This window comes from Macaca fascicularis, chromosome 8 (assembly GCF_037993035.2).
Source record: "Macaca fascicularis isolate 582-1 chromosome 8, T2T-MFA8v1.1".
Classification (NCBI taxonomy): Eukaryota; Metazoa; Chordata; class Mammalia; order Primates; family Cercopithecidae; genus Macaca; species Macaca fascicularis.
In genome coordinates, this window is record NC_088382.1 from 20778855 (window position 1) to 20800112 (window position 21258).

Genomic DNA, 21258 nt, shown 5'->3' on the forward strand with positions numbered 1-21258 from the left:
ATAATAGTAATAATACCAGATGGGGTGTCTTGAACAACAGAAATTTGTTTTCTCACTGTTCTGCAGGCTGGAATGTCCAAGACAGAGGTGCCAGCTGATCTGCTTCCCAGCAAGGGCCCTCTTCCTGGCATCCAGATGGCCATATTCTCATTGTACCTCACATAGTGAGGACAGTTCCAGTGTCTCTTCCTCTTTTTTTTTTTTTTTTTGAAAGAGTTTCACTCTTGTTGCCCAGGCTGGAGTGCAATGGTATGATCTTGGCTCACTGCAACTCCTCTTTCCCAGGTTCAAGGGATTCTCCTGCCTCAGCCTCCTGAGTAGCTGAGACTACAGGCACCTGCAACCACCCTCGGCTAATTGTTTTCCGTATTTTTAGTAGAGACGGGGTTTTACCATGTTGGCCAGGCTGGTCTCAAACTCCTGACCTCAGGTGATCCACCTGCCTTGGCCTCCCAAAGTGCTGGGATTACAGGTGTGAGCCACCATGCCTAGGGCATCTCTTCCTCTTTTTCTAAGGGCACCACCTCTCCTGGATTAGGATCCCACTTTTAGGACCCCGTTTAACCTTTATCACCTCCTCACCAGCCCTGTCTCCACACACAATCAAATTATGGGTTGGGGTTTCAACCTATTAATGTAGAGTGACCCAAATATTCAGACCATAAAAGTCTTCTAACCAGTCAAATATAAAACTCAAATTCAAATCCAGAATGTTTCTGGTTACATTACATTTTTCCATTCAGATACAGAAAACCAGTCAGTATAAAAAGGTAATTTAGTCGTTAACTTAGACTGAAAAATCTGGATGCATACCTCAGTTATCAAGCTCATTGACACAGGATGATAAACGCTCAACAACGTGCCCTGTCTTTTCGCTAAGACTAAACAGATCCACTTTTCTCTAAGATACATTATGCAACGCAGGGTGAAAGGACTTAACAACCGCTTCCCGGCTGGGTGGGACTGACTGCCTACATAAAAGGATTCTCTTTCTCAATGTATCCTGGGTATTGGCCTCGTTTCTTAAAAGTATGTGCACGTAGGTTTTCTGGAATTCAAGCGCCACGAAATTCAAAGAATCATACCAGGAACAGCAGTTACTCAGAAAACGAGGTGAGCTCCAAATTGTCCCTAGAAAGGCAAGGACTGGAAAAGCTGACAAAGTCTTTGATTCTCAGACACTTACACTTTCCAGATGTGAAGCCAAAGCCTAGGGAGAGTGAAAGACTTGCTCAGGCAGTGTATTGGGGCCAGAGTGGAACCAAAACACGGGGCTCCTAACAGCAGGCCAGGCGCCAGGGACCACACTCCTATGCCACCAAGCTACAGGTGTTCCTCACAGAGGAGGAGGGGAGCTCCACAGTCTCTGCAAACACCATGAGCCTTACTGGACAACTACAGTAAGGACCAGAGCTTTTTCTTCCCCACCAAGGGACAGGGTTTTGCCCTGCTGCCCAGGCTGGAGTACAGTGGCATGATCATAGCTCACTGCAGCTTTGAACTTCTGGTCTCAAGTGATCTTCCTGCCTCAGCCTCCTGAATAGCTGGAACGACAGGCGCACACCATCATACCCAGCTAAAATACATTTATTTGTTTATTTTTCGTAGAGACAGGGTCTTGCTTTCTTGCCCAGGCTGGTCTTCAACTCCTGGCCTCAAGTGGTCCTCCCACCTCGGCCTCCCAAAGCACTAGGATTTCAGGCATAAACCACCGCACCCAGCCAGGACCAGAGCTTTTATCTCACTCAGCCTTGACTCCCCAAGTGTGGCAATATCCCAAATAAGAATCACTGTTTCTCCCAGTGGCTTTTGGCTTGTTTTTCTCCCAAATGATGAACACTCTGAACTAATGAATTCCTCTTTCCAGCTAGTTCCTCTGGGGATGGACATGTGCTGCAAATCCCTCTTCTTCCACTCACACCTCTGTGGTCATGTCTCCTTGACCTTGACGCCAGGCCTGAATCTAAATAAACAGCCCGTAAAACATTTCTGTGCATTACAGGCTTTCACACTTGAGGCTTCATGATAGGGCTGAAAAAATGAAACCTACAAATACTAAATGGGAGGGAGATACAGAGATCTTCTGGGATTTGCTGGCTTTCACTAGTGTCCGTAAAACATTCTCACATGTGTGGGCACATCACTATTTTTATAAGGGAACCTACTTCTAAATTGATTTGACATGACTTTAATGTGTTCAGGGTTGCACCTGCAGCAATAAGGTGTGTTCTCTGCAACCTGTTCTCAGTCACCTGCAATGGCTAGCAGGCTTTCCATCCCTGTGACACAGGGCTGACTTTCCCATTTCTTATCAACACAAATCCGTACATCCGCCAAATGTAGTATGATACTTAATAGCTACTCTTGAGGCGCTCAGATTTCATTGGCCTTACATGACTTTAAAATTACAAATTACAAGATACAAGCCAACATAAATAAAAGTTCAGATTAGAAAAACTTTTTAGTCACCCTCATATCCCCCTAAATCTATAATACATCTTTCAGTAAAATTTTTTAAAAATTAATCTCTTCACCTGTATTGACAGCATATTATGGACCTACAGTACAACATTTTGGTATTGTTAAGCACTTAACCATTTGAAAAAAATGAATGAAATGATTCAAATTGACAACAGCCACCCAATTGTATATTTACGTACACATCCTTCTGAATAGCTTATAAGATGGTTTATACCCCTATACCTCTCTCCTCAACTAGCCTCTGCCTTGCTCAAAGGGACGTGCTGTCATCTTGTTTTTCGACCTTCTCTGCTCAGGATGCTGGTCCACAAAAGGCTAAATGCTTTAGTGACAGATTGCATTAAACCTATAATCATGACTGTCAAAAACAACTCATAAACTATTGAACTATTTTATTCTTACCAGAACTGGACACACGCCTGATCCTCTGAGGAGAGACGGCTCGATCAGCACTGAGATTTCTACTGTCGCTGTTCCGCCTCAAACAGGAAACAGGGGGCCCCACTTTGGCTTTTGGAGCAGCTATTTGCCTCAAACCGCAGGAGTCAGGCTTGGATATATTCCTGCCTGAGGTGGTCGTCGTTTTTGAAGCAGAGCCCTGTGAAAATAACAGTTAAGACTGTCAACCGAAAATAAAATTCTAAGCCCCCAGTTGACTGAATGGACCCCTCCTCTAGGCCAAGCAGATTCCAAAGAAACCTACAACACAAGTTCAGGCCATGATGGGAAAGCGGTCAGACATGCCTCATTACACTCTCCTCCCTTTAGAATTCAGGCACAACTGACCAGCATTACCATTAAAACAGAGACCTTAAGTTAGACAAAACAGACTCTTTATAGCAAAAAGACACCAAATTCCAGCCTGACTCTGGTATAGCATCACATGACAGACAGCGAGCCCTGAAGGAAACTGAAGTATATTACCCCAAAATATTTTTCTTTAACACATTATGAAAAGGCCCTGCAAAGCTGTCTCTTGTGGGGGCAAATTTACATTCCGTAGAGAATCTTCTTCCTTTCCCCGATCTTTGTCTGGTCCCAAAGAAATTAGCTGAGAGTCTAGCACCTTTTAAAAGTGTAAATAGGTAATATTTGCCATCTATGGCCTCTAAAGGCGGCCACCTGAGGTTTCATCTACGTAATAAGAACCTTGGTCTCCACACCCCCTTACCCCCTTATCTTAACCGAGACCCTGCTTTCTATTGATTCCAGGTCTTTAGATAATTTCTTTTTTTTTTTTTTGGAGACATAGTCTCACTCTGTGGCCCAGGCTGGAGTGCAGTGGCATGATCCCGGCTCACTGCCACCTCTGCCTCCTGGGTTCAAGTGATTCTACCGCTTCAGCCTCCTGAGTAGCTGGGATTACAGGCACATACCACCATCAATCTTTTTACTTTTAGTAGAGATGGCTAATTTTGTATTTTTGTAGCTATTTTTTTTTTGGTATTTTCTTTTTAGTAGACATGGGGTTTCACCATGTTTTCTTTGTGTGTGTGTGTGTGTGTATGTGTGTTTTTTGTATTTTTAGTAGAGACGAGGTTTCACCGTGTTGGTCAGGCTGGTCTCAAACCCCAGACTTCGTGATCTGCCTGCCTCGGCCTCCCAAAGTGCTGGGATTACAGGCGTGAGCCAATAACTTAACTCTTTCAACCAATTGCCAATCAGTAAATCTCTGAATCCACCTATGATCTGTAAGTCCCTACTTCAAGATGTCTCATCTTTCCAGACCAAACTAATCTATATCTCAAATGTATGGACTGATGTCTTTTGTCTCCCTAAAATGGATAAAATCAAGCTGTAACCCAACCACCTACGCACATGTTCTCAGGACCTCTTGAGGATGTGTCATCAGCCATGGCCCTCATATTTGACTCAGAATAAGTCTCTTCACATATTTTAGAGTTTGGCTTTTTTCATTAATAAAATTTTAATCCAGATCATACCTTCCCCATATCACTTCCCTGTGGTATTAGCTATGTGAAGGGAACAATTTCTAAGTGGACGTGTACAGTTGTCCATTGGTATCAAAAATGATTGGTTCCAGGACCCTTGCAGATATCAAAATCCATGGACACTCAAATAAATCTCTTATATGAAATAGTGTAGGGTTTGCATATAACCTACGCACATCCTCCCATGTACTGTAAATCATCTCTACATTACTTACAACATAGTATTCAGCATGTAGGAAGTTCAAGTTTTGCTTTTTGAAACATTGCAAATTTTTTTTCTGAGTATTTTCAATGCAAGGTTGGCTCAATCCACAGATGTGGAACCCACAGATACAGAGGGCTGACTGTATTCAATTTTCATTTTTACTATGAAGCCATTAAAACTCTTCATGGCTTACTCTTTAATTCACCGTATTCTGCCTTTGTACCCATTAGTGAGAATGTACTCAAGATTGCCAGTATCACAAGTTAAATTCAAGCTAGTTTTCAATCCTTTCCCTGGGCGCTCTCTCTACAGCAACCAGCGCTAACAACTCCATTCTCTGGTTTCCGGACAAAGCTCTTTCCTGGTTTTCCTTCTACTTGTCTGGGCATTCCTTTTCTGGGTCCTATTCTTCTTTACTTTTGGAGGCTAGTGATAGAATTTGGATCTGTGTCCCCACCCAAATCTTGTATGGAACTGCAATCCCCAGTGTTGGAGGAGGGGCCTGGTGGGAGGTGACTGGATCATGGAAGCAGATTTCTCCCTTGCTGTTCTCCTAATAGTGAGTTCTTACAAGATTTGCTTGTTTACAAGTATGTGTCACCTTCCCCCTCATTCTATTCCTCCTTCTCCAGTCATGCAAGACATGTCTGCTTCCCCTTTGCCTTTGGGCCTGGACTGTAAGTTTCCTGAGGCTTCTGCAGCCTTGCTTCCTGTACAGCCTGTGGAACTGTGAGTCAATTAAACCTCTTTTCTTTATAAATTACCCAGTCTCAGGTAGTTCTTTATATAGCAATGTGAGAACAGACTATTACAGCTAGTCTTCATGAAGACTTAGCCTCGGCCCTGTTCTCTTTCCTCACCATGTACTCTTCCTACATGATTCTGGCTGCTCTTTCAATTGCCACGTGTACACTGGTACATCCAAATCCACATGTCCAACCAGTACTCTCTCCTGAGTTTCCCATATACCTAACTTCCTCTTCACCTTCCAACTCAGCAGCCTTTAAGTACCTCTATGAATTAGTCTATTTTCACAATGCTGATAAAGTCACATCTGAGACTGCGTAGTTTATAAAGAAAAAGAGGTTTAATGGACTCATAGTCCCACGTGGCTGGGGAGGCTTCACAATCATGGTGGAAGGTGAAAGTTTCATCTTACATGGCAGCAGACAAGAGAGAATGAGAGCCAAGCAAAAGGGGTTTCCCCTTATACAACCATCAGATTTCATGAGACTTATTCATTGACAGACTTATTCATGAGACAGATTCACAATAACAGTATGGGGGAAACTACCCCCATGATTCAATTATCTCCCACCAGGTCCCTCCCACAATACGTGGGAATTATGGGAGCTACAATTCAAGATGAGATTTGGGTGGGGACACAGCCAAACCATATCACTCTACTTAACTCACTAACCTATAGCCCTTATAGAATACTATTCTAAATTCTAAGTATATGTATCAACTCACTTAACCCTCATAAGAATCCTGTGAAGTTGGTAGGTTTATTGTACCCCAGTTTACAAAACAAGAACGTGAAGCATTTTCTAAAATTAAACTTACTTTCCTATCTACCTCAAAACTTATCTCTTCCCATGTTCACCACAACATACCCAGGCACCCAGCTTCAACAATGAAAGCTATTTCTCTTTTCCATCTGCTGTTATTCCTCACCAAGATTACTGAAACCATGTCATCAGGATCTTTCTGGTCTCTCCAGCTTTCAATTCATCTTTTATCTGCCTGCTAGGGCAATCACTCTCTAACTCAAATAGGGTTAGACATCTTCCGTCTGTCTTTCAGATGACATCTCTTCTGCACAAGGCCCAGCAATCCTTTTGCACATGAGAGGCCCTGCCATCCTCTTCACCTTATTCCCTACTGCTCAGGGTTCTATACACCCAGCTCCCTTCACACCTACTACCTAGAGTCCCCTAAATGAGAAAATGTTCTCATATTTCTTCATCTTTGTACGTGGTATTCCTCTACCCAGAATACTTGCCCTTCAAGTTCCAGCTAGTGACAACATGTGATGTCCCCTATAAGCCTTCCTTGACAACTATACCCATCACCACACTTTTTTCCCCCTCCTGCAGCACAGCAGTCTACTCACACTCCCAACTTAGCAATCAACACACCCTTGCTGGTTTACTTTCTCATATTCATAGAGGCAGGAGGCAGAGAAATTCTAGGCAGACAGGGGCAGCTCCCCAGCAAAACCCCACCTTCAAGGCAAAACCCCTGAAACCCGCGGCTCAAAGTGAGAACTTCTATCCCTGTTTACCCACTCTCTCCTAATTAGTTCTTTCTGAATCATGTCTTTTTACCAATCGAATGTTGCCTTTTCCAAAACTATCTATGGCCTGCCCCGCCCCCACATCCCATTCCCGTAAAGACCCCAGACTCACTCGGTAGAGGACACAAGCGGCTTGACTGATGTATTAGTCCATTTTTACGCTGCTAATAAAGACATATATGAGACTGGGCAACTTACAAAAGAAAGAGGTTTAATTGGACTTAGAGTTCCACATGGCTGGAGAAGCCTCACAATCATGGCAGAAGGCAAGGAGGAGCAAGACATGTCTTACATGGACAGCAGCAAAGAGAGCTCGTGCAAGACAACTCCCCCTTATAATAACCATCGGATCTCCTGAGACTTAATCACTATTATGAAAACAGCATGGGAAAGACCTGCCCCCCATGATTCATTTCCCTTCCACTGGGTCCTTCCCACAACATGTGGGAATTCAAGACGAGACTTGGGTGGGGTCACAACCAAACCGTATCAACTGGAGACTTCAGAGAACAGCTCAGTCTACCGTCATATCATCCTGAACATACCCAATCTCGTCTGATCTTGGAAGCTAAGCAGGGTCAGGCCTGGTTAGTACTTGGATGGCAGACCGACAGCCGGACTTTGGAGGAGAGATGGCTTAACTTTGGAGAAAAGCTGACTGGAGACGGCCAGACTTCAGAGAAGATTATCTGCCCATCCTGTCGCCTCTTCAGCTTCCCTCTCTGCTGAGAGCCACTTCCATCGCTAAATAAAATTATCCACCTCCACCATCCTTCAAGTGTCCATGTGACCCAATTCTTTTTGGACAGCAGACAAGAGCTTGGGACCAAGTTTGGGTACCCAAAAAAGGTTGTCACAATGACCCTTTGCCCTCGCTGCTGGAGGGCAGCTCTCCCACACCATGAGGCAAAGGGCCCACTGAGCTGATGACACACCGCTGTCCATGGATGGTGGAGCCAAGAGAGCACTGTAACATGCCCTCTGGGGCTTTAGGGGTCACAGACACCACCACCTGGGCACCACTGTGGGGCCCACACAGAGCCTGCTCCTGCTGGCACTCAAAGTGGCTGGTTGGATCCTGTACTCACTTGCCCAAACACTCCTGCCCGCAAGAGGTTGAGCATGGTGGGCTGAATAAATGGGGTGCCCCCACTGCAAGTTTTACAAATGGGTTGAGAAAAACTCCTGCATCAGTATTACCCACTGCACTAGGCATTACATTTAGACAGGGTCTCTTTTTTCCCTATACCCTAACAATCATCACCATATACATAATACACAGTAGGCACCCAATAAATGTTTCTATTCTACATAGAGGAAATGGGAGCCTGAGCCTTACAGTGTGAATTCCAACATCAAACTATAATTTGCATTCTCCCTTTACATTAATGTAAAGCAATAATAAAATTCTAAGCCCCCCAACCATCTGAAAGGACCACTTCTTTTGGCCAAGGGCATTCCAAGGTTAACCTTAAAAACTAGGTCAGGATATGAAAGGAAGGGGGAGTCAGACATAATTATACTCTCCTCCCAGGTTGGAATTCAGGCACAGCTGACCAGCATTAACATCAACATAGACCTTAAGACTGACAGAACAGACTCTTTTAAGTCTGATAAGAAAAATTTACTATCAACTCCCCCTGAAGCAGGCTACCTGAAGGTTTCATCTGCATGATAAAACCTTGGTCTCCACAGCTCCTTACATTAACCCAGACATTCTTTTTTGTTGATTCCAGGTCTTCAACTCTTTGAACCAACTGCCAATTAGAAAATCTTTAGGCTGGGGGCAGTGGCTCAAACCTGTAATCCCAGCACTTTGAGAGGCCAAGGTGGGCAGATCACATGAGGCCACAAGTTCAAGACCAGCCAGGCCAACATGACAAAACCCCGTCTCTACTAAAAATACAAAAAAATTAGCTGGGTGTGGTGGTTCTCACCTATAAAACCAGCTACTCAAAAGGCTGAGGCAAGAGAATCACTTGAACCCAGGAGGCAGAGACTGCAGTGAGCCGAGACATCACACCACTGCACTCCAGCCTGGGCAACAGAGAATCTGTCTCAAAAAAAAAAAAAAAAAAAAAAGAAAATATTTAAATCTGCCTGTGACCTGGAAACTGCCTCCACTTCCAGTTGTCTCTCCTTTCTAGACAGAACCAATGTATACCTTACATGTACTGATTGATGTCCCATGTCTCCCTAAAATGTGTAAAACCGAGCTGTACCTGGATCACCTTAGGCACGTCTTCTCAGGATCTCCTAAAGGCTGCGTCATGGGCCACTGGTCACTCATATTTGGCTCAGAATAAATCTCTTCAAATATATTACAGAGTTTGACGCTTTTTTTGACACAAAGAACAAATGAGCCCAACAGAGACTTAGTAACCTGCTTGAGGTCACTCTGCTCAGTAAATGGTGGAGCTACAAATTGAAACTACTCCAAAATCCGTGCTTGTAAAGCAGCATATTCCCCACCATCACTTTTCTTTCTTTAATAAAGCACAAGTGTTAATTTCCAATAGAGATACATAAAGCCCAATGCTGATGGCAGAATTCATACATTAGGTGAATTCAACAATAACTTAGCAGGCCAGTCACCCATGAGAACAGCTGGAGGTCATGTTTTGGCACTGGAGAACAATACAGAATTGGCCAAGAAAAGCAAGCGACTGTACACAAACTAACAAAGATCTTCTGTCTCGGCTAGGTTCAATGAAAGCTGGCTAAATTCATCCCCCAGAGAAAAATCTTCTTTTAAAAAGTAACCCAAAAGTTAATCTCCCAGAGAAAACCTTCTTTTAAAAAGTAATGCAAACCTCTCACCAATTTACAAAAGTGAATCTTCAGCAAATCACTTATTTTGCCTTTCAGAGCCAACATTCCAAAAATTTTGAAACCCTACGGTGTATGGAGCAGAAAAGGCCAGGATTCAAGCGAGGGCTCTGCATGTGAAGTCCAATTTTACTACTTACCAGCTGTGTGAGTTTTAAGTGGCCTGGCTGAAGTATTAAAATGTCGACAACAATTGCCCTGTTGTTACTGGGAAGAGTAAATAACAATGTATGTAAAGCACCTGAACATTACAGGCCTATTAAACAACCTAATATACCTAAGGCACCTGAGCAAAGTGCCCGACCCAGAGCAAGGACTGAATAAACATCAATTCCTTTCCTTTTAGGTAAGTCTCCACTCTCTTTATCTCACACGCTATCATGAATACATAACCTCTGTTGTGAGAAGCTACATAAAGCCCCCTGTTTCAAATAAAAATCAAGTGCCTTCTTCCAAATAAAAACTTTTCTAACGATTCAGATAAACCCTGACCACCAAAGAGCTGTGAAGCTGCAGGCAGCCTCGGGATTCAGTAAATTCAAGGTCGAAGGTAGGCCAACAGAGCAACAGTAAAAATGAACATCCGGCTGGGTGTGGTGGCTCACGCCTGTAATCCCAGCACTTTGGGAGGCCAATGCGGGCGGATCACTTGAGGTCAGGAGTTTGAGACCAGCCTGGCCAACATGGTGAAACCCCATCTATAACAAAAATACAAAAAACTAGCCAGGCGTATGCGCCTGTAGTCCCAGCTACTCGGGAGACTGAGGTGAGAGAATTCCTCGAACCTGAGAGGCAGAGGTTGCAGTGAACTGAGACTGCATCACCGCACTCCAGCCTGGGTGACAGAGCAAGACTCCATCTCAAAGAAAAAGAAAATTAACATCCCTCCAGGATGGTCTCCTCATCAATCCAGGGCAACAAGAGCCTCTGAGTGCTGCTGAAGTGACCAACAGACGTTCACTTTTCAGGAAAACACTCAGCGAATCCATTCAGCTCTCTACAGTAAGTGCAAAGCCCAGTGGCCTATGAGGGTCTCCCAGATACTTTCCCGTCCTCCTTCCCAGAGTCATGGAAATGTGAAAGAGATAAACTAGCAAAATCAGAGAGCACGGTGCTTCAGACATGATCATGAAGAAAGAGTAGGCCGGGCGCGGTGACTCACGACTGTGGTCCCCGCACTTTGGGAGGCTGAGGCAGGCGGATCATGAAGTCAAGGGATCGAGACCAACCTGGGCAACATGGTGAAACCTCGTCTCTATTAAAAATACAAAAATTAGCTGAATGTGGTGGTGCACGCCTGTAGTCCCAGCTACTTCAGAGGCTGAGGCAGGAGAACTGCTTGAACCCAGGAGGCGGAGGTTGCAGTGAGCCAAGATTGTGCCACTGCACTCCAGCCTGCGGACAGAGTAAGAACAAGACTCCATCTTTAAGGGAAAAACAAAGAAAAAAAGAAAAAAGAGTAAGTCCTTTATGCCAGTTGTCAAGCAAAAGTGACAGCACTGCGAATATGGGACAACCTTTCAGGACTTACAAAGTATTTCATATCTAATTACGAATCCTAATTGCCAGATTCCTAAGGCGAAAAGTGCTGCTTCTCCAAGATGTACTAGGATCCATTTCAACCTGATGATTCTATCACCTTACTTCAATACCACATCGGGAGCCTGAAGAACAGGCTTTCAAGTTGCACAGGGGCAATATAACCCTAAGACTAAATACACAAATCAGGAAAACTTTTAGTTTCAAAATTACACAATTACACAACCAATTTAAACTCAAGACAAATGTCATTTAAAAAAAAAAAAACTTTATGCGTTTTTGGTAGCTGGGGACTGACACACCAAAAAAAGTCTCCCATATATCAAGAGAATAAACATTGTGTTTCTACGTATATCTATAAATGCCAAACTAAGAAAGTTGATTAGAATTAAGAGCATGTTGTAATTTAATTTTGCAAAAAAATTAAAATTATAAATGAGTTTTCTAAGTTTGACTTTAAGATAACTTAAAAACTAAACCTGAGTTTTGAAACTATGGATGAACTTATTAGTTTAGAAATCACTGTGGTATACCCTTCTTCCAAACAGAGAAGACTGGTTGTTAAAACCCAAACATGTCTAAATTGATGTTTTAGAGAATCAAGAATATCTTCAGTCTTTCCTAACCTTGTCTTCTAAAGGAACCTGACAATTCCCTCCTGTGTGGCCCCTATGCACCCTGAAGACACACACCTAAGTCAGCCCTTCCGCACTTGCTATTCCATGTGCTTCATTCCTCTTGCCATGAGCCCTCCGAGGGACAGGCTGGCTGTGTCACACCTGCCTTTCTCCCCTGGCACCTACCTCCCTTCCTGACCCAGAGGACAGGCACCCAAGGACAGCCTGTCTGGGGCTGAAAATACACCTAAGTCCCCACTGCCAAAAATAGGGCCGAGGACACACACCCAATGGCCAACAGTGGCCTGTCAAATGTTTTTAAAACTCAGAAAACCAATTTCTTCACACTATTCTCAAAAATACATGCATGTTTAAAGGAAAATCACCTTTACACTGCATGTGAATTCTTTATTCTTTACATAGCAGTCTCTAGGTGCTCCCCAAATATTTTAGACAGGTGCTATGGAAAACATACTAGTTTTTCACTATACATGAGTAAAAGATATTTTATGTACCAGGAATTAATACATTAAGAGTACAAGAGGTTTCACACATCCACTAGGGCCAATCCTTTCATCTTTGGGTCTCAAAAAATCACTTGTCCAAAATCATTCTTAGCTGGTCAGAGGAAAAATCAAGAACGCTCTTGCTCATACAAGAGGGCTCTACTTCCCGGAGCTGCCACCTCCACAAGAGTCCAGGAGTTATTTTTATGTTGACATGTTTACCAGCACTCTCAAGCCCTTTCTTAAATCTTGTCCGATATATTTTAAAGTTGACAACCCAACGTTTTCAGAAAAATAAAATATAACCTGATTGTATCAGGCATTTAAACTACTAATTACACTAAAATATTAAAGTAGCTTCATTTTTTCAGCACACTATTAAAAAGAATGGTGATACTTGATACAAAATACTGACATTGAGGATTTTTTTTCCCATATGCAGGTTTGTTATATTGACACCTATTAACACCCTAATACATACTGACAAGACAATGAATTAACAACTAAATGTACATCTGCCCACCTAGTTCTGCAATATTATTGACTGACAGATAACTAATTGCTAACACATCTCGGTTTTCTCCACAGTTCTCTGAAGCTTGCAAAAAAATGTATATATTACTTACCAAAAACAGAGAACCATATTCAAAAGTCTCATTCATAATCTCTTGTTTCAGCTCTTGTTTTTCCATAGACGTCCCATTTTCTTTTTCACCCTTCTTTTCAGGGCTATTCCTATCAATGTGGGGAACGTATGTCATTTCCAAACATTCTGCACTTTCCATTTTAACAGGGAGTATGCCTTTGATCTTCTGAAACAACGCAGAAACGGACCCGGTCTCGCATGCTGAGTTAGAAGAACTGGCTTTGTCAACATCCTCCTGATTCGATTTCACGGCAGATGTTGTTCTTGGAACCCTGTGTGAAGCATTTTTAGCATGAGTTGTAACACGCACAGCCTGGCCAGTAATGAGTTTATTAAACTGCTGCTTGTGCGTCTTGTTAATTAGAATTTCTGCTTTTTTGTCTGCATTCAAGTCAGCTCTTGGTGTTCTGCTCAAGACTGTTGGCTGTCTTGAGGAAACCACTGATGAGGGTGATGAGGCACCGGTCAGCTGAGGTCTGGGTGTGACCTTAGATAAAGCAGCATCTCTGGACTGCAACACTGGTCTAGACATAACTTTTGCTTTGACATTCTTGAAGTTTGGTCTTGGGTAACTTATAATTTCAGTTTTTCTAACTTTGCAACCTATTGGGGTATTCGTTTTGGTTGCTGATTTTCCTAAACTAGGTTTACAAAGGTTCACAGGTGCCTCCTTCGAGTTTGGTATGTTTTTAAGCCCTCGATTACTCTTCTCCACTTTCTTAGATTTCTCTGTTGCTTCAATCGGTGAAACAGAAAAGGTTACTTTTGTGGGTTCTAGGACTGGTGTTGACATGCATATCATGCTGTCTGTGCTAATGACCATATCATTTGCATCCCAGGTCAGTCCACATGACAAGCCCACCTTTTGTCCTGGCGGGCTACTTAGAATCAATTCTGAGGTACGATTTTGGGTTTCCAAATCCTTTCCTTTGGAGGCCATTTGTGTGTCTTCAGTCTCAGTGACTTTATGCTCTGGGTTCAGCACTTGGGCTTCGCTTTTATCAAAAGCTGGCACCATTAAAGGGCATTCATCATCAATAAGACAATGGGACACTGTCTCTCTCAGATTTTGGCCCATTTCCTTTTGCCTGTATGAGCTCTGTGAATGTGGTTCGCTATTGGATTCATCTTGGGATAAACAAAAGAACTCTTGTAAGGCAGAACCATTGGGGACTTCCATGCCATCAGAAACTGGTGTTAGAGCTTGTGTCTCTTTTTCTCCAACTAGTCCTTGCTGTGATCCATCTGTGTACTCACTGGTGACCTTTCCTGAAGAACGTGGACACCGATTTCCAATATCTGAAACAAAAACCTCACTTTGCATCACCACATCAGAAAATGCTGTGTAAGTCATGTCTTGGGCTTCTGATGGTGTGGCTTGAGGGTTTTCAAAGCTTTCTCTGTCGTAAGTAGTTTCTCTTGCATGCATCTTATCAGAATGGGAAGATGTCCAAGTGGAATAGGATAAAGAAGATGTATTTCCACTTCTCCTACCAGCTGGTGGCAGGCTTCCAGTGGTGTGGAAGGACTGAGTCTTTCCGATGGCATGACGTGATATAAAGGTGCAGTTAACTTTATCCACTGTCATATCAAATGTCTGGTTTAGTTCCAAGGAAGCAGAGTAGCCTGTACAGTTCAAATCGTCATTAGGCTTCCACACAAAAGGCAAACATGGCTCAACACTCTGGCCCTGAACTGCTTCTAGGGAATGACAACTGTGTTGCAGATATTTGGGCTTCTCGGTACCTACAAGTGCAGGAGACTGACAAATGGAATCTTTATGCATATCTAACACCTGCTTACTAAAGAAATCACTAGAAGACTTTTCAGGATCAAATACTTCAACACCCTGAAGGCTTAAAGAAATATTTTCACCAGTAACCACAGCAGGGTCAGTTTCATAATCAACCACCATGTCATCTGGGTTGGCAGAATTCCAATCCACACTGCTGGCTGAGGAGTTTTGTGTAGGTGGTGATCTTGGGTTGTATGCATGTGTATTTCCATCTTCATCACTGGTAAAGAAGGTTTGCGATTCATCTTCTATTTTACCATCTGAATTATCATCAGTCATCCTGAATAGTAACCTTAAACCTCTGCCATTTTATGTCTTCTTCAATTCCTTTTAAATGAGAGGATGGGAAAAATGGTCTGTCTTCTAGGTTTTTCAGCACAGTTGAAAGTGTTTTAGTCTAAGTTGCTCTGAAGATTAAATGGTTTGTTGTTCCCTGGAAGAAATAAAATGTTTAACTCAAGTAACTATTAGAAAAATTAACAGGCCACCCCTTAGTTTCAATCACTAAGTGATTAGTTTCAACCACTTTATGTTCACATTTAGAACCCACAACTATTGATGTGGGTAACTGAGATATAATTATGCAATCTATCACCCCTTTTCAAGACACTTTTTATATGTGAGGGAATGGGGCAGACTGGAAGATGGGTCATTTCTCGTTAACCCTGTCCCTGACTTTATAACTGATATGCCTCTTAGGGACTTGTCATAGAGAGAAGGAGCTAAAACTGGCAATAGTTTTTCCTTCTTCTTGGCTGATAGAGTGACAATTCACGCATATTTGCTTATGATGTCACTTCCCCTTCTTCTAAGGGCACCAGCTCTATTGGATCACCACTCCACCCTTATGACTGCATTTAACCTTAATCACCTCCTTAAAGGCTCTGTCCCAAAATATGTCTGTTGTCCCAGGATGATTAGTAATCATGTCCCTTTCATTCTCAGAAGGGCCCCCTATTATTTCCACGCAAAGTGAATATTAGACCATGAAAGCCCAGCAAATGAGCTGAAGATCAATCAAGAACTCACGTTTCTCCTTTGTTTTTATTCTTATCTAAAACATATGCCATTTCCAAATTGAAGGAAAAAAAAAGCTGTCGATTCTTAAAGGCTAAAGTGGTACCCTGGTGTGAAGTCCCTCGAAATGTGAGACAGTTACCATATGTTATGGACGAAACTGTTCCCCACCCCCTCTCCAATTCATATGTGAAGCCCAACCCCCTCCTCATGTTAACCATGTTGGAGACAGAGCCTTTAAGGAGGTGATTAAGGTTAAATGCAGTCATAAGGGTGGAGTGCTGATCCAACAGAGCTGGTGCCCTTAGAAGAAAGGGAAGTGACACCAGAATGCTCTCCCACCTTTGATTCATCCCCTCTCTCTACAAAATTAGGGTACACTGAGAAGAGGAGGAGAGCTCTCACCAGAAACCAAACCCTGAAAAGAACCTTAATCTTGAACTTTCCAGCCTCCAGAACTGTGAGAAAATAAGTTTTCGTTGCTTAAGCCATCCAGTGTATGATAATTTGTTATGGTGGCCAAAGAAGACTTAAGTACCACATGACTCAGCAATTCTACTCCTAAGAATCTACTGAAGAAAATGAAAACATGTCAACACGGGAACTTGCACACAAATATGCATGATTCTTAATAGAAGCACTATTCAGGCCAGGCACAGTGGCTCAAGCCTGTAATCCCAGCACTTTGGGAGGCCAAGGCAGGCAGATTACCTGAGGTCAGGAGTTCGAAACCAGCCTCAACATGGAGAAACCCTGTCTCTACTAAAAACACAAAATTAGCCGGGCATGGTGGTGCATGCCTGTAATCCCAGCTACTCAGGAGGGTGAGGCAGGACAATTGCTTGAACCTGGGAGGCGGAGCACAGCTGTGGTGAGCCGATTTCGTGCCACTGCACTCCAGCCTAGAAGCACTATTGATAATACTCATAAAGTAGAAACCCACATGCCCATCAACTGAAGAGCAGAAAGCAAAATGTGTTGTTATGCATTCAACAAAATATTCTTCAGCAATAGAAAGGAATGCAATACTGACACATGGTACAATGTGGATATAATATTACACTTGAAAATGTTATATCAAATGAAAGAAGTCAGTCATAAAGGTCTACATACTATACAACACTATTTACATGAAACGTCCAGAACAGGCAAACCTAAAGTGGCTGCTAATTGGGATGATGTTTCTTTTGCGAGTATGTTCTAAAACTATATAATGATGATGGTTGTACAAGGCTATATACTGAAAACTACTGAATTGTACACTTAAAAATGAAACCTTTAAAAACACCCACGGAAGCATTCAAATCTAAAACTTTTTGCTTTTTTGAGATGGAGTCTCGCTCTGTCACCCAGGCTGGAGTGCAGTGGTACAATCTCGGCTCACTGAAACCTCCATCTCCTCGTTTCAGGCAATTCTCCTGCCTCAGCCTCCTAAGTAGCAGGAACTACAGGTGTACACCATCATGTGTGGCTGATTTTTGTATTTTTATTAGAGACGGGGTTTCACCACGCTGGCCAGGCTGGTCTCGAACTCCTGACCTCAGCCTCCCAAAGCACTGGGATTACAGACGTGAGCCACCATGCCTGGCCACCTTTGGGAAGTAACTTAAATTTTATTATGCTTTTGGTCAAACTGCAGTGCCTAAGAAAGGTCCAAATGTTCAAGCTAGGACTACAAACAGGTCATTCTGAATTCTACAATGAAGGCTGCGTGATTCATATACTGATGGAAAGTGTAAATTTGTTAACTCTTTTTACTATCGCGAACAGATACACACACACTTGAACTGATTTTCCAATCCTAGTATTCAACGTCAATCCGATGTCACAGTACTGTTGTAAAGAAAAAAAATATATCCATGAGGTAGCGAAAAAATGCCATTCCGTGTGTTAATTCGAATTGCTGAATGAAGAGTAGGTCTCATTTTTCTACCCTGCAACGTTTTCTCTGTATTCAAACTTCAGTGGCCTGAATAAAACCAGAATAGGAACTATGTTAAAACCGAAACGATCAGTTTTCTTCGCTAACAGGGCTCTGTGTGTTTCTGGCCAAGCATCCTGATACCAGCCTTCAATGGAATAAAGAAAGGCTGCAAAGTTGATTTCAACAGCATGTGCACACACACACATCCAAAAGGCGATTTTGAATCCAAAAATGAGGGCTGCATGATTTATATCCTAATGGAAAGTGTAAATTTGTGAACTCTTTTTACCATATAACTCCGTGGTGAAATCACTGAATGGTTTATTGGCAAGAGCCTCAATAAAAGCTTTTATGAAACATAAATTAACATTTTTAATCCTCCAGTATAAAATATATCCAAGCTAAATGTTTAAATCAAGAAATATATTTATTCATGTTTAGGCTTACATATATGGGATATATTTTCCAAAAGCACTTAAATATGCTACACCTTTCTGCTTCCCTAACAGCTAATACTCAGTTTTAACAGATTGTGGCATAAGCAAATATATGCAAAGTGCACTGCAAACATGCACTTAGCATAGATCGTGAGAACTGTCTTTGTAAATAATTATTAGCTTCAATTAACGTAATTTTTATTACCCAAGTTCCCTCTTCTGAAGTACATAAAAGATGATTTTTAAAGTTCATATAAATTGACTAAAGGGCTCATATGTCAAAGTTATTTTTTATTTATTTATTTTGAGATGGAGTCTGGCACTGTCGCCCGGGCTGGAGGGCAGTGGCGCGATCTTGACTCACTGCAACGTCCGCCTCCCGGGTTCAAGTGATTCTCCTGCCTCAGCCTCCCAAGTAGCTGGGATTACAGGCACCCGCCACGACGCCCAGCTAATTTTTTGTATTTTTAGTAGAGACGGGGTTTCACCGTGTTAGCCAGGATGGTCTCGAACTCCTGACCTCGTGATACGCCCACCTCAGCCTCCCAAAGTGCTGGGATTACAGGCCTGAGCCACCATGCTCAGACCCAAAGTTATTTTATAAATACGTATATAAGAGGATAAATAACTGTATCACTAGTCCTATGTTTGTTTTTACCAGTTGTCTTTTTTTTATTTTTCTTTCTTTTGAGACAAGGTCTCACTTTGTCACCCAAGCTGCAGTGCAGTGATATGACTACAGCTTACTGCAGCCCAATCTCCTAGGCTCAAGTGATCTTCCCACCTCAGCCTTCCGAGTAGCTGTGACTACAGGTATGTGCCAGCATGCCCAGCTAATTTTTTAAAAAAACCTTTTGTAGAAAAGAGGTCCAGCTTTTCTCATTTATAAATAATACTAAACTGAAATCTTCACAATCTTTGACATCTGATCATTTGCCAAATTGCTATATTTAAAAAGGGGGCAGGATTCTCTATAATGTGCATGTTACTATGTATGTATATTTTATATATATATGTTATCTTTATATATTTATATATAAAAATATATAATATAAAATATATTATATATATTATATACTGAGTTTTACGTTTAAGACTCATATATTGTGGTCAGCATTGCCTTCGAGGCATTTTCCCATGTCATTATAGTATAAAAACATTGTTAATGGTTGTGAAACGCCACTAAAGGTTAAATGTTTTAGATTTACAAGCTAGTAGTTTACAAGAGTAATAGAAAAATAAAGAAGGCATTAACCATTCAACTTTCACATAACTTTTTAGTACACTTGGGTTTATGATTTTTTTTTAATTCACAGAAAGAGGTTGGGTGTGGTGGCTCATGCCTGTAATCTGAGCACTTTGGGAGGCCGAGCCAGGAGCAACATTTGAGCCCAGGAGTTCAAGACTAGCCTGGGCAACACAGCAGGACCTTACCTCTACAATTTTTTTTTAATTAGTAGGGTGTGGTGGTGCACACCTGCAGTCCCAGCTGCTCAGAAGGCTGGGGAGAAAGGATCACCTGGGCCCAGTAGTACCACCACACTTCAGGCTGGGTGACAGAGATCCTATTACTATTAAAACAAAACAAAACAAAATAAAACAAATTTCAAATTGGTGAGCAAAGAGACTAAAGTGTTCATAAATACTTAAGGAGTGTTTTGATATAACATAAATGTACTGACATCTCTTCTACTTTGTAGACAGGAGTAAAAAATTAGTGGTACAGAGATTTGGATATCAAAAAGGTTCTGTACTTAAGCTCCTCAGTTCCAGGAAGCTGGAAGATCCACCTCACCATTCATGAAAAGAAAACAATGGCTTTAAGCCACCACCACCACCACGCAGACAAAGCCACGGACAGAAAAGGGGTGACCAGCCTTAGCTCAGGAGTTTGTCAAGAGTTAAAAGTTGGCCATTTTGTTTACTGCCTATTTTACTTCTCCCCAACTTTAAGAATGGGTCCTAACCTTCCACCACTTGCTAGACACATACATTCTTAGACTTAATCTCACCTGACTCATAAGCAAAGTCTTCATTTTCCTGTAGCTGCTATTTGTAAAGCCTTCAAAGTTACCATCTTAGAAATATTTTTATTTCTAATAAAAATGTTAATTTTTAGATGCAGAAAGTTAAAAAATAAAAAGAGAGTGTGTGCTGGAGGAAAAAAAAACGAACGAACAAACTTGAAACATACCATCCTCACCCAAAGGGATAATTTGTCAAGTTCTCTTTTGGTAGCACTACCTACCAGAACAAAGGTGTAACACCAGAACAAAGGTGTAACACCAGAACAAAGGTGTAACACCAGAACAAAGGTGTAACACCAGAACAAAGGTGTAACACCAGAACAAAGGTGTAACACCAGAACAAAGGTGTAACACCAGAACAAAGGTGTAACACCAGAACAAAGGTATAACACTTATATAACACTCCAGAACAAAGCAGAATGATCAAGTTTCCTTTCTAAGAGAATCATTTGGGAAAATGAGATCTTTCTCAGACAACATTTTGGACCACAGAGAACAAATTCCCCACTTATTAAGATTTGGGAATGTAAAGAAGCAGGTCCTCTTAAACGGTTACCAAAATATGTATTTCCCTAAGGATTTATAAGGTTAAAAATTAGTAAACATGTGCTGAAAGATGGTCAAAGAACTACTAGTACAAGCTTTGAGGAAAAATTCCAATGCCTTTGGGGAAAAAAGTTTCTAAATCTACTTTCTGTATCTTAGAAGTGATTGTTTATTCCCCAAAGACAAAAAATTCCATTATTTCCTCATGTGAAGAGACACACCTGAAGAACTGAATCATTATATTAATTACAATTATTATCATATAATAGAATTCATTATCATTATCATATTAATGCTAAAAGAAATTTTAGAGATCCAATTCAAACTTCATTTTACAAATGAGGAAACCTCTGAGAAATAAACTGCATGACGTGGCCAAATCAGCTGTCAACAGCAGATGATACAACAGTTGTATGTCTTATTTCACCAACTGAACTA

The 21258-nt window shown here is 41.9% G+C and overlaps 1 protein-coding gene across 13 annotated transcripts in view; it reads right to left on the reverse strand.

The window, feature by feature from the left end:
• Nucleotides 1-15168, reverse strand: part of MTUS1 (microtubule associated scaffold protein 1) — a 114203-nt gene extending 99035 nt beyond the window's left edge. For all 13 annotated transcript variants that reach the window (XR_012417111.1, XR_012417110.1, XR_012417109.1 and 10 more), the window contains exons 1-2: nt 13055-15168; nt 2884-3079 (exon numbers count right to left, since the gene is read on the reverse strand). Coding sequence is in view for 8 of the 13 variants with exons in the window: in XM_065518934.2 (XP_065375006.1) it covers nt 2884-3079; nt 13055-15148 (2290 nt within the window). In the remaining 5 variants the exon portion in view is untranslated. The remainder of the gene's footprint in view (nt 1-2883; nt 3080-13054) is intronic.
• Between the last annotated feature and the right edge of the window lie 6090 nt (nt 15169-21258).